Consider the following 14,843-nt stretch of genomic DNA (forward strand, 5'->3'; position numbering starts at 1 on the left):
TTGATCCAAATACCTGAACATAAAATCGGCAAGAGCGCTCTCTTTTCTGCAGCTGCAACCCAAAGGAAATGCAAGAGTTAGCAAAAGGTCAACAACTCAAACAATTCCACTTGAATACATTTCCTCTGCTCAAGCAGATTTGAGAGTAGTGAGAGAAAAAACAACAATATTACTCTTGCAACAATCTTTTTCACGAATTGTGTGCCAAGTAGCATTTACAGTACATTAATTAAACCTTAAAAAAAAACAGCAGACTCGTGTGTTAATTAGCACTAAAATGAGACATACAAGACATGTGGGAATACGCCTATGACACTCTTAAATGTGATTTTCAAGGTTATTATTTTATTTAATTGTTATTTTTCACTTAAGAAATTCATGTGAGAGCTATTTATCTTTTTGAACCTCTGCCACGGTTGACGGGGAGTTAGTGCTGACAACAATTTAGCATACCTGAAAAATTACAGGAAGCTCAACGCTGTTAGCACTGCATGGGGAGTGAATCATTTTAATTGAGTTCTGATACAAGCAAGGTAGCCAACAGAGCTACTCTGAGGCTTAACAGCTAGGTTTCTAGTACCGTGCTAAATCCCATGCAGATTAGCTCCAAAGAGTACCGTTCCCCCCCATAAAGGAGCCTCTTGCTCTACATCACAGCCCCGCTCTTCTGGAAACGCTCCCGTCCGTACCGTTAGCCAGCTCCCCTTTGATCATGAAAACGACACTGATCTCACCATTTGCCAACTCAATCCTTTCATTGTCTGCTGGCAGAGAGCATTGTGCTTCGCTATCAAAAAAAAAATCTTTAATTCGCTTAGCTCTTTGCAGATTGTGTCAAAATGATTGAACTTGGGAAGGTAAACATCAGCCACTGCCAGAGCAGGGTAGGAAGAGTTCTGTGAGCTCTCGCTAGCAAAGGGAAGTCGAAACACGAGGGAGAGATATGGGGCGATTTCTCTCCATAGATGCACCATACTGCGACAATGGAGTCTATATCGGAGGACTGAGAATTATAAATCACAAGTAAGCCTGTGACCTTCTAAATTATTGTGGATTTAAAAGCTTTTTTCCCCTCAACCTCGCCATTTCCTCATCTTTACAAGAAAAGCTAAAGACTTCGGCGGCAATCTGGACCACAGCAGTAGCCTCTATCTTGAGTGGTGCATTTTATGAGAAACCTTTTTTTCAAGGAGGTATTATAAACTCTAGTTGCTCCTCAATGTGAATTTACTCATCGCGTTCCCTACTGAGGCCTTTTGGCCATCTTTACTGCCTCCCCCTCTCCATTGGAGAAAACTGGCACTAAAAACTCAATGGGGACATCTGTGTCTGTTGCGGCAATGAAATAAAAACCCGTCCCCGGAAAAAAAAAATGCTATCTGAGAACAGGTGTTCGTGTTCCTCTACAAGTGAAGCCGCTCCAGCAAATTAACGACTGACATTTTGAACCGCTCCGACGTTTGCTTTTCTGTTGGCTGCTCGGCAGACAGAAAGTATTATTTTAGCTCGCTTTGCCTGAGTGCCCCCTTACTGTGCTCTGCTGTGAGTTGGGGAGTAAATGCATTAGATTCCAGGTTCAGCTAAAAAATGGAAAAACTCTGCACTCCTACGGCTTTAGATCTAGCCCAACTTACCCTGTCCCATTAATATAAATCAAGTGGTACAAGTGTAGCACTTTTGACGAGCATGACATATGGATAACATCTTTTAAAGTACATCAAAGTTAAATCGATAGCATAATACATGATACTGGAGTAAGAGATATGCCTGAGCTTTTTACGCTGAAATTGAAGGTGTGTTTTAGTATGCACCGGACCACAGGAAAACGCTGGATATCATTTTACCTGACAGCACTCGGCCAAATAGCAGATCATTAAAAGAATACCTACTGTTCAGGTTTGACTGGATTGGAGTTTTGTGGTAGATAGACCTCCATTTTGGAAAGGTTTAGCTCACTTACAAATTGGCACTTTTGAGTAAAATCGTTCACCTGAAATTCCTACATTTTGAATCTGCTCCTTGGCAACAGTGTGGACAAGCAGGGTAATAGATCACCCTTCCTGCAGGCTATGTTTATCCAGCCTGTTAGATAGTCAGGATATTCTTTTAAAGCAAAAGAAGAAGATATTTCTTCTTTAACTACCTTGTTGAGGCTCCGTGCCGCGCTGTCTTTGCCGCCTGGCGTGAGGTTCCTCAGCTGCACGTCAAGGAGATCCACCAGCTGAACCATGGCCTTCACTGTAAAGGTGATGTCTCCTGCCTGAAGATTACGCTTCGTCTGTTCCGCCAACTCCCTGGCAATGACTGCAGCCGTCTCTCCAGCTTTTAGCTGTAAAAAAACAAACAGAAAATAGGAGCGGATTCACTTACAAACACCTCTTTCAAATTGTGACAGAAACATTTGACTATCTGAACTGGATGAGATGTATTCCTCTACAGCTGAACAAACATCCAAACAAGCTTCATATCCTTATTTTTTTTGCTGTGGCATGAACTTATTATCTGCAACCTGTGCAGTGGAAAACATGGGAAAACATGACAAATTGCTAGATACAAATGTGTAGCCCCTTAAAATGAATGTCGTTTAGCCTATACATTTTCCGGAACTGCTGCTATAATGCACACAATTAATGTGGCGAGACGGTGCTCAGCTGTGTGTACACTGGGGCCAATATTGTATCCGGAAGCAATTATGAAATCAGCTATTGAGAGAATTTCCCCAGATAGCCTTACACCTTTATGAAACTAATGGGGAGCACAGCAGCTTGGGGCAAGCAGTGTGTATGTTTTACACAGAGGACACAGCCTCTTGGATATTCATTTTTTTGTTCCAAAGCTTGTGTGACTTTTGTGTCTTGGGATTTGTTGAAAACAGATATGGAGTATTTTATTTTTGTTGTTGTAAGACTTAAAATAAGGTTTGCTTTATAATGTTTTGGAGACCTTTCCCATGTTTTCTAACTATTCTGCTCCATCATATTTTCATTCTGACACACACAGAGTCTTTTCTTTAACATTGCTATTTCACTGACTGAACAATTCACCAGCATGTATAATGACATTCCTCAAAACTTAAGTGTTCAATACAACCTCTCCACCGAACAGCCATCGTCCAATCATGGGTTAACAACAATAACTAAGACATGGCAGGTCTGTCAAGCTATGAATTCTGTGCATGGGGCTCTAATAAGGAAAATATTTGCCATTTAACTAAGACTGTGGTCTTCCAAGAAGCACACATAGACTGTATATAAGAAGTAGACGTAGTCACCGCAATGTCACACATTGGTTTGTGGACCACAGTTCGAAGCCTCGTGTCTTGCATTTTGGCCGTTGCCATCTTGTTTTTTTGCAACCTGAAGGGTGGAGCTCAGTAGAACCGAACACTGACATGTTTAGGTGACCAAGAAGGTCATAATTTACTTTTATGAATTGGAAACACACTGTGAAAGTGTTTAAGTTCTAAGACGCAAACACGGACAACTCCCACCAGACAACGCCGTGGTAGCAACCTGTCAATCAATTGTACTCTAAATGGAACATCATGCTGTATTGAAGACTTGAAACTAGCAATTGAGACCATAAACTCATGTTTACAACGTTTACTGAGGTAATAAATCAAGTGAGAAGTAGGCTCATTTTCTCATAGACTTCTATACAATCAGACTTCTTTTTGCAACCAGAGGAGTCGCCCCCTGCTGGCTATTAGAAATAATGCAAGTTTAAGGCACTTTCGCATTGGCTTCACTTTTCAGAACCAGAGGTAGCCTACTGGAAGCACACAATTAGCCTACCACATTGTGGTGCTACAGGTTAAGTAAAAAACAAATGAAAATATATTTTGTGTAATATATTTTCCCACATTAGCAGCTTTGTCCTGCTCTTTTTTTGGATTTTGGGAAGTTTACCCTCCAGCAACCCCATCCAACGTTACCTGAGATAACTTTTAATTTGCCAAAATATATCCATTAGCTGCATATATCATGTAGTTTTGCTTACAATAGTAGAGAAAGTGCCTCATGCTATTTCTTTCACAGGAGAAACTTCCTAATATCTTAACTTGTGAGCTATGGAGGCGTCTGTTTATTGGCTAATGAGGCTCACCACAAACCCTGAAAGGTTTGCTCGCAAACTTTGTACTTTGCACAGTTATTTATCCTGGTTTTCAAATTAGAGTGTACATCTCAACCTTGCTCTCTCTACCTTAATAATGTGAAGAGGTGCCCCTTGATGTCAACCACATTTCCCACATTTTGGAGTCTGTACTTGCCAGACATGTAAATAAATGGGCCTTATCCAACAACTTAGAAACATAACAGCTCATTATTTTCAGTGCAATGCTATATTTTTTTTCATATAATCCGACATGCTTATTGGAAAATAAAATACTTTTATGAGTGCAGGATAGAAGTTATTTGAAAGTCACCAAATGAGGCTGATAAGACTCGCTGGACCAAAATATTTTTTACATGTTGCATCCATATCTATGCCTATAACTATAAGACAAACGTTACGTAATAGTTGGTCTCGTTTTTGAATGGTAAATAACTTAAAAGTGCAGTCAACTAGACTAAATGGTCTGATGTTGTCTTTCAAAGGTCAGTTACCTTCAAGGTATCACTAATAGACTCGATGCAGTAAGATGAGCCTGGAAACCGCAGTGACACCAACTATAACAGGCCCATACTGATTTACTCTGGCATCACCTGCTGTCATCGCCTGTGAGTTTATTAGTCAAGCCAATTATACTGCTTAAATTGGTCTTCACAGAGAGGTGTATGCAGGGGAACGTGTCTTTGGAAGATGTTTTCCTCATTTCCCTCCTTGCTCTTGTCTCTTAATGAGGGGAGCTGTGGGATGCAGGGTAAATATCTCTGTTTCCCTCTCTCTCTTTCTGTTTATGTGATGTCATTTCTTTCTCTTTTTTATTCCCTACATCTTCCTTTCTCATTTTGTCTTACCGAACCATCTGGTAATGAGCAGTGACACATGCAGGACAATGGCTCTAGATATAAAATAACAAAGTGCCAGATGGGCATTCCAGATCCCTGACACGTTGATCTTCATTAAAATCTTCACACTACTGAAGTGTGACTTGCTTTAAAAAAAAAAAAAGAGTAAAAACAGTTTTGTTAAACACATGCATTACTTGATTGTCACTTCTTCCAGGCAATATTTCTACATTAGAATCAAACTGTTACTGTTGAATCCGTACAAAAACATAGCCTTTATCGCATTGCTCTAGTTAATTTCTCCAACCAGCAGCCTGTAGTGGAGCTTTATTGCACCGCTCAAACGGTGCCGCGCTGCACGGAAATGCACCTGATAATTTCTCTCCCTTCTATTTTGTTCCCCAACAGCCATTCTCCATCCATATCCGCAAACTGCCGTTTGTTTAATGGGCCGAGCTTTGTGCCGTTGAGTAGATCATAAGTGTTATAACATGCACGCCTCAGGGCCCTATGAGTTTAAGGGAGAACATTGCCTGCAATTCATAACCTGGAACCCCGATCCTCACTTGCAGTAACCTCCTCCTCTTTTGATTTGATTCTATTAGAGATTTAAACATAGGAAGCTTTCTATGAGGCTTTGCATAATAACTTGCCCGTGGAGGAGAGGAGATACAAATCGTTTGTGCTTGAGAAGTATGAAATGCAAATAAGTGCTGTATCGTGTCAGGAGATAGAAAGTGGTCTGGATTAGCCGTTACCTACAGCAGTCCATTAGACCAGTGATTCAATCCCCCCCTACTTGTATCTATAAAAAGCTGAGCCCCCCCCCCCAACATCATCACTTTAAAAAAAATTACAAATCCTCGAATAAAATCCTCATTTTGAATAAAGTGATTCAGTATATTAAATGATTCAGTCTTTTTTATGAAAATTACTTTCTTTAATGAATATCAGTTTCGTCAACATAAATAAAGTGATGACGTCTTGACAGATTCACCAAGCAAATGCAGATACACAATATGATATTTGTTTGTAACGACTTAATAAATTTACTATAATAGCATTAAAGCCAAAATAGATTTTTTTGGTATTGTGGTTTAATAAATGTAATTTATGGTGTTGTTAAATTGCTGCTAGACTGCCCCTCCTTTGTCTGCATCAAGCGGGAGCGCATAGGTTTTTGAATGCAGTGAAAATGTTGTTTTCAAAAAGGCTAAACGCCAACAAATATGAATTGAAGCAGAATATCTCATTAGAAAAAATATATTTTTGAATTGTTTTATATACCGACTGTTGTATAAATTAGTTATTAGTGTTATTATGATTTTAGTTATACATGAACAAATCTAATTTTGACAACCTCAGAGCAGACAAATCCTGGCGCACCCCCTGTGATCTTTGCCGCCCCCCTAAGAGGGGCCCAGACCCCAGGTTGGGAATTATTGCATTAGATCATGGTGCTGTGGTACTGGTACTCGCCAAACACACGCATACAGAAAAGCCATGACCCTTCTATTAAGTGAGCCCTCCAGCTAATCCACGACATTAATTGCCTAGTTAGAAAGAGACAAAGAACAAAAGAGTAAAACACAAAAAAGCCCTCTGAGTACAAGCAATATATATATACCCTTGATTTGCATTGTGAGCTGTGATTACTTAGAACAGGCTTAAAGGGCACAGTTCTGTTAAAAAAAAAACTCTCTTGAACAAATGTACACATCAAATTAACATTTAAACTCAGTGCCAAATCCATGTTTATGCATTTTTCTATTGGTTGTATTCATTCTTAAGAGAAATATGTTCCTGATCAGAAAAAGAACCCTACAAAAAAAGCACCGCCCAAAACAAACCAACTGTGATGTTACTTTAAGTAGCACATGTTCTGCTTATTATATCGTGCTGCTTTGTACCTTCTGGCTGATGAGGTTGACCCAAGGGGAGGTACAGTTGCTAAAATCGGGTCCCTGGGGGTCCCAGTATCCCTCTGGACCCACGCACATGTATGAAGCCACACCTAGAGAGAGAAGAAAGACAGCGGCTTAGTGAGAACAATGACATCACATTTATTTGAACAAGAGACACAACCATGTCAGTAAAGAGAGAGCAGCTACAGTGACACATGTTTTGTAACGTGTGTGTTTCTAAAAGATCTCTTGGGAGACAATCAAGCTTATCCACATTTTCTCATTTTTCTAGAGTGACGGACCACATAATGCGTTCAGTCTTGTCAACGACTGCCCAATTCTTCCGTGTGTCAAGTACTTTTCTTATTTGCAAAAACTTGCCCGAAATAAAACTGCGACGTCCCAAAGAAACACAATTCTTGAGTGATTAAATTAATGGATGTAGCAAAATGTAATTGGATGGTTTTATCTTATAGTGACTGAAATGAAGTTGCTTCACTCGAGGCCAGCCGAGCTCGCCCAGACAGCGTCTGCATTTAATCATTAAAAGTCAGACAGCGTTTGCGTGTGACAGTTCAACTCCTGCATGAGAAAAATACACCAAATTAGGTGCCAATTAAGTCTGCCATAGCTGAATTCATCACGAAAGGTCAATTAAGTTGGTTTGAGGAAACTGTCTCTGCTGACAGATATGTAGTTTAGGAGTGTCAGTCTTACAATGTTCCATCTGGACTTTAGCAAAAATACACCTCCAAAGTAAAATTAAACAGTGTGACCATCATCTGTTAGGGCTCTCTGACCCTGCTATACCTACCTTCAACTTTATTAATCATAATTGATTAATTTAATCAAGAGATATACAGTAAAAAACAACCGTTTTTGTAGGCATCTGTCATTTTGTAATAAAGTGCATCTTTGACTTGTTCCTCCACCTACCTCAAATAACTTGCATCTATATTTTCAGAGCTGACATCAGCAGGGCTACATGCTGACATTAAATTGCCCTTGCTTGTACTTAGAGGGAGGGTGTGTTGGCAGGTGAGACGACCAGCATTAGCAGATATAAATTTTGATTGACATATAATTTCCTTCCCCAGTCCACCTTGGACAGCCTTATGTTTGATGGGTTTATAAGATAAGGGACTCTGCATTTCCTCCTATACTGCGAGGCGGGAGAAGGCGCATGAAAGAGGGAGGGAGTGAGAGAGGGAGTCGGACGCGTGTGGGGGGGAGACAAAATGACAGCGAGCGGAGTGAGGGAGATGGAAGGGGAGCTCGAGGAACTTTCAAAGAGTGGCAGAGGAAGCTCACACAGTCGTGTTCTGCTTGGCAGTGTCGTCTGAAGAGCAGTGGCTTTGAAGAATGTGCCGAGAGGAGGTGGGGTATGTGTTCCTCTTATCTTGCCATATGACGGCTGTTAGTGAGGTCTCGACGGGTGCTGGTGTTGCCCATTAATGAAGCCTGTATGTGTGTGTGTGTGTGTGTCTGAGTCGATGTGCTGATTGATGAAATGAACAGATTTTCTTAGGCTTTGAGCCAGATTTGAGGCTATGATGTCACTCCCCAATCTAGGGTGACTTACTCTATAAAAAAATCATGATTGAGAAGTTTCAGAACATTCCTTAACAAAGGCACATTTTGCAATTTTTTACATATCTGATTTGCATTACCTATTCTTTTGGTTCTAATAAATAGTACGGTGCCCGTTCAAAATGGGCCTGTTCAGATGGGCCGACTGCTTGGCCTGTGGTTCTCGAGAAACGTTCATCCAAACAACTTCACACAGCCCTTCCTTGGGTCCTGAGCAATACACCTGCCATGACATAGTTGCATCCCCTAGCAATGCTATAGTATACGCGTCATTTGGGTGCAAAAGCTCACACGAACAACGACACAAACAACGACACAACGACACGACGACACAAACGACGACACAAACATCGACGTAGAGCGAGCTGGACCCAGCATGCCGTTCGGCGGTGTAAAGGCCCTTTCCCACAGAAAGCGGTTTGCGCTGCGCTCAACGCTAGGTTCAGCGCACATCATACGCCCCAGGTTCAACCAGGTTGAACACATGCACTTTGCTCGGCACAGGGAAAAGCCGTCATTGCAAGCCACTGGAAATAACGGGTTTCAGAGCGCAGTGGGGCAGTGGCTGTGTTCTGAGTGAAAGGCCGTTAACAGTTAATATTGTAGCGAGCGACGGAGAGTAAGCAGTACCCAGAATACTGTTCAGCGTTGTAACAGTGCATATTTTAGCAGTTTTGGAAATTATCTTTTTCTCCCACCTGCCAAAGTGGCGAGGTTTGGCTGTGACGCAGCCGCTGGAGCTGATCGCCGCCACTCTAGACAATGCTTTGATTCCACCAGACGTGAAGACGCAACGTGTTTAAGAAGCAGCTCTCTGCTCTGCTTTGCTAGGGCGCCTGATGATTGAGTTGACTTTTATTCAATCGTTTGTTAAATGCCCCCTTTGTTTACCTGCCAACGGCCAAATCCACCCACATTTGGCCGGTGGCTGGTGCTAATTTGCTGCACCCAGCATGCGGTTCAGCGGTGTAACAGTTAATAGGGGTCCCTTCTTAATACACTACACAACGTGTAGACAATGCACTACTAATACATATGTACCGTAGATCTCAAGAGGGTGCACTCAACAATGCTTGGGTCCTCAGCAATACACCCGCCAAGTGGAAAGTTGATCGGATGAACGGTTGTCAAGAAAGTTAAAGACAGACAGACGGATGGACGGACGGATGGACGAACAGACAGACAGACAGACAGAGACTCCTTCCATTTCAGTTAGACGTATCACCACCACTGAGGTGCTTTATTTATGCAACAATCCTGTCTGACAACAGAAACCCACAATATCACGGTTTCTAGGTTACCTTTCAGTTAAGTTTAAACTTTAATTCTTCCCTCATGATTCATCTCCTACTTTAAGAACACAGCGAGATCTTCAAGTTTATAACGTCAGAGCCTTTACTTTAATGCGCTCAGTGGCGAGGTCTCATTAAAATATGAACAGCTGCTTGATCAGCACTTACGTAGATAGTCATACTTTCAGAGGTAAAGCTTTTATATTTAAAGCAGCCGACATTGATTTTATCTTAATGCACACTCGAGTTCATTCTCTTAGTATCGATACAAAGACAGAGCTGGAACAACACAGAGAAAACAAATGGTGTGATGCCTGATAAACAAAGCTCAACAGCCCTTTCAACGTGCCTAACACAAACATGTTTAGTCACTAATTAATTACACCAATTGTATCCTGAGAGACGAGAAATAAATATGGATGTGTGGTGTACTAGTTACTAGCTTCCATGCAGATGCAATGCTAAGCTATCTTTAGTCTTTGCATCAGTGAGTCAGGAAGAAAAGAGTGAGGAGGGAGGACAGGAAGCGAGACGACGAGAGCTGCAGGGGGAGTGTAAACATAAACAAAACACACACCGGCGACCGACATCAAGGCAAAGAGTCTGACAGTAGACTGTCTCCTAACGAGACTATTGACATCCTCATAGAGTAAGAGAATAAAGAAACAACATATATATTTCATTAGCAGAGTTTTCAATTTTTAAACAGAGGAATGTTTGAGGGTTTTGGAAGATTAATCAGGATGCGCCTATTTGGAGTGCCGTGTACATTATGTGTCATACTATGTTGACGCGCCACATACTGTAAAGTGGTAGACCTACCAACAATGAAACAGAAACAGAAAACAGTAGAGAAGTCCAATGGCAAAGTTAAAGCTAGAGTGGGTAATGTATTTTACAAACATTGTTGTTATATTTTTTTGAAATTCTCTTTACATCCCGACAGCAATCAATAAATCAAATGCTTTGACAAAAAAAAAGAAAAAAATCTGTTATCTGTGGCTCTCTCAGGACTGTAATAAAGCCGTCCAATCATTTCATTTGACCCGAATGTAATGATTGGACGCCCTAACTGTCTACCTACATGCCTGTCTACCTGTGTGCACTCTGCCCGTGCACTCATTGCGAGTCACAGGAGTCTTCCACAAGCTGCTAGCTTGACAAACAATAGCTATGTTCGCCGTTCATGGTCACTATGATATGTATATGTTCTTAATAATAATAATTTTGAGGCAGAGGCATTGGAGGGAGGTCTGAAGGGACGGGCTGTCAGTGTTTCTCTTTCTCAACTTTCAACTTTTGTAAAAGAGTTGGCAACACTGGGCTTGGTTTTTTGGTGGGTTCCTTTTTAAAATCTAGTGTACTCTTGCTGGTTTCTCCAATGTTACCAATCTTTAAAGGAAATCTGCTTTATTAAACATAGCTACCACTAACTTATTTTCGTAGTTTTGGCCAAAGTAATTGTCTGGGAAAACGGTGAGAGCTTCAATGACAATGAACAAATGGGAAAGGGAACATTAGAAGATGATCAGACAGGTTTCAAACAACACAACGGTTAAGTCTTTATAATAAGATTATTTAAACCACTTTTTGCATCCACTGACGTACAGATGGGTGCAGTTTTGGTAGGGATGTGGCCGATATATTGTTGTGGTGAATAATCTACTGATTGGCGAAAACTCTCAATTTACCAGTGCATCTACATTCTAACCCAAATCCAAATTGTCATGAGATTTGGGGAGTGACTGAAAGAATGAGATCCTAGATACAGTATATAAGTGGCTAAAATTAGGCTAAGTGTGGCTAAAACATTCCCCTTGTAGGGAAACAAAGTATAGTCCAAGGGATATATTCAAAGCACACTGGAGAGCTATATATTCCACCTGGCCTGAAAATGCCTCAAGATCCCCCAAGTAGAATGTCAGGGCTGCCTTATTTAGCCTGCTGCCATCATGACTTGCACCCACATTAGTTGCTAAAAATGGATCAATGGATGAATGGAGAGCCCACATTTTATATGACCAAATAACTGGGGGCCAAACTACAAAAATAAGGCTTTCTTTAAATATTTGACATTACAAAAATCTATGTTACCTATGGTTCCAGGTGGACAGGGCATCTTGGCCACCACACCCTGTTTGGTCTTGGGCCAGGAGATGTCCATCATCACCAGGGGATTGCAGTACTCCACCCTGATGTTGGGAAGCTTGGAGGAAGGTGGCGACCTGTCGTCTTTGTCGTCGTCTGGGAGCAAACCATCCACCAGCGTCTGGACGGGGACCACCATTGTGGATGTGGTCCGTGGCCACTGGGCCATTGCCGTCGTTGTGGATGGCATCTTGGTGGTGGTAGTCCTGGCTGTCGTGGTTGTCAAGGAAGCGGTGGTTTGTCGAGTGGTGGTCCTCGTTGTCATGGTCGTCGTGTCCATGTACACCATTACAGAGGAGGACGTTTCTGGTAAAGGAGAAAGAAGGAACAAAGTGAACTGACAGACTCATGGGAAAAAAAGAAGATTGAGAGTAAATGTCTTTCTCTTTTCAGTCACACTTCATTAATGTCAGAGCGAAATTTATTTTGGTGCTGGTGAAAAAAAAGACAGAGCGTACGCAGGGGGGGGGTTCTATTCTTCCCGCCTTTCCATTTGTCAGTTTAAGAGGAGATAGTTCAAAGAGGATCAATTGGAACTGGCAGGTGTGACTTGCATGGGTATGGTGTCTAGTTTTGGACCCCCGCTGGCTAGGCGCACACACACACACACACACACACACACACACACGCCACACACATACACAGCTGTGCCGTCTAAAAGTTGCCGTTGACGAGGGCATATCTCTGCGAGTCAATAGCTGGGTGTTGTAGCTACATGCTATTTCTGGGTCAGCCGGGACAAACTGAAATACCTATTTCCTGGATGTGAGTCCTCCCTGTGGTTACACTCCAGGAGGTGCTTGCTAATGACGCTGTTTACCTGAGCTGTTGGGGACGAGGGCTATCATAACACCAGCACGCACACACCAACCGAGATGCACCCACACACACATCAAGATTCACCCACACACTGGCTATAGGCAATCCTTCTCTTCCCACTCAAATTCATATACACCTCCTCGACTCCCCGTCATCAATCATCCCATCTACTCATCCATTCTGTCCCCTTTATATTCCATCCCCTGTGTCACTGATTGGAAAATGGGGGGCCCAAATTCATTTAGCTACAGGCTTTTTATGAATGCATGGACTTGGTTAAGCCACAGAGGGTCAGAGGACACACCGAGAGGTCATACTTCATAATATATCTTCGGAAAGTGGGAAGTAGCCATTTTTTTTCTATGGGATATCTTCATTTAGGAGCATTGCTCTATATTACTCATTATATATTTGCATTATTTGTGCTCAAAGATTCTTCAATATGCCATGCTGACATTTTTATATGTCATGATCTTATTACTGTGTGTGGTTTGGATAGAGGGGAGCTTGCTGTAGACCCTTTAAATAAGCTCCCATGAGAGAGCACTTTCTCACAGACACACAATCTGGGCCTTCGCAAAAATGCAATTTGGGATAGGCCTTTTTTTTCTCCCCCCACTTAATGCAGAGATACAATCAAAATGACAGAAGTGACAAATGGTCCCAATCTTTGTATGAAAGGGGAGCAAAACAAAATTTAATGAGGGTCGATTTTAGGTTGGCAGGTGTAATGGACGTCACACATCCAGAGAGCTTAGATAACGGACATCACTGCTGAGATCCAGTTCAAGCAGCGAGATTCAATTTGCAAATCGGACGATTTCTCTGTATGGTGAATTTGAAAGCGGTGGAATAAGACAGCATAAATTAGTGCCACTGTTTAGGAATCGTAGAGACGCCCGGAGGCTGTAATGACACAAACCAGGGCTCTATCAGCAGTCAATGCATTCAACGCTTAACAGCATTCAACGATAGCCAAGGTTGATTAAATAGGTTGCCACCGCAGCAAGAGTTCCAGGCTGATTGAGTATTTGTTTTCTCTCCCTAACAAAAGAGTTTGTTGTGTTTTTTAAGATCCGCAGGTATCTTGTGCACTCCTGTGGAGGCACTCCATCAGCAAAGTGGAACTATAACAAGAATCTCATTGAATTGCAATGTGAACTCAAGGCACACAGAGACCTTATAATGCAGGTTATATAACTTCAAAATATCTCTCACAGACAGATAAATAACAAATCAGCAGAGTATACAGCTGTAAATGTTAAGTGGAAAACACACAAAAAACTTGGAAAAGATGCTATTACATGGAGGCAAATGCTTGAATGAGCTAGCACAAAAGCATAGTCACATGCTCACACACCGGCAGCCACACATCACCGAACATAAACTGACACTACCACCCATCAACGGGGCTTTAAAAAAATCACACGATTGCTCAAATGGGTATTTAACATGTCCACCAGCCACAGAGACATCACCATTTACATTCTATAACCACTATTAGACATCATCATCAATCTGCGCCACGGCAGCACAGTGGATCCTAGGGCTGCAATGATCATTGAAAATAGGAGGGTGAAATATCTTCAAGGACACCAGTCTATTTATTTGATTATTCATGAACCGACTCATTTATGCATCTGTATTTGAGAAGTGATGATAACCTAACATGTTACCTAACATCAACACTTGGTAAAAGGGAAGTGGCATCAATTTAAGTATAATTGAAATCAGCCGGTGGCACTTAAACTGCATATAGTAAAAGAGCCCATTAGAGCACCTCATGGAAATCTGATCATGGAAATTCCCTGCTCATATTGGGGTCAGTAAAGGTCACCTTGCATAGGCTCAGATAAGCTAGTGGCTAGAAAGGTGTGCAGACAGCCCTGTTAGGATAAGGGAATTATTGTACTGGTCAGGATGGCTGATACGGGAGCCATTCTGACTGTGACAGATTTCTGCTGAGGGAGTTTGTTGCTTTAGCTGCCTGAAATGCAGACTGATGTAAGTCAGTAAACTTGTGATGCATTAAAAGTGCTGAATTTGAAATTCAGAGCATTAATATAGCAGCACATCACAATTCGCTATGTAAAGATATAGAGGAGTAATATCTACCTGAGCAGAGAATGAAGTCGCGC

The 14,843-nt window shown here is 41.7% G+C and overlaps 1 protein-coding gene across 20 annotated transcripts in view; it reads right to left on the minus strand.

The window, feature by feature from the left end:
- The window catches only part of LOC119481177 (adhesion G protein-coupled receptor L3-like), a 234,267-nt gene that overhangs the window by 68,144 nt on the left and 151,280 nt on the right, over nt 1-14,843 (minus strand). For 15 of the 20 annotated variants that reach the window (XM_037757866.1, XM_037757855.1, XM_037757864.1 and 12 more), the window contains 4 exons: nt 11,833-12,192; nt 6,863-6,966; nt 2,144-2,329; nt 14-52 (listed from right to left, as the gene is read on the minus strand). In XM_037757866.1, coding sequence (XP_037613794.1) covers nt 14-52; nt 2,144-2,329; nt 6,863-6,966; nt 11,833-12,192 — 689 coding nt within the window. The remainder of the gene's footprint in view (nt 1-13; nt 53-2,143; nt 2,330-6,862; nt 6,967-11,832; nt 12,193-14,843) is intronic. The other 5 variants (XM_037757857.1, XM_037757869.1, XM_037757865.1 and 2 more) reach the window with 1 other exon arrangement.

Source organism: Sebastes umbrosus, chromosome 22, assembly GCF_015220745.1.
Source record: "Sebastes umbrosus isolate fSebUmb1 chromosome 22, fSebUmb1.pri, whole genome shotgun sequence".
Taxonomy (NCBI): Eukaryota; Metazoa; Chordata; class Actinopteri; order Perciformes; family Sebastidae; genus Sebastes; species Sebastes umbrosus.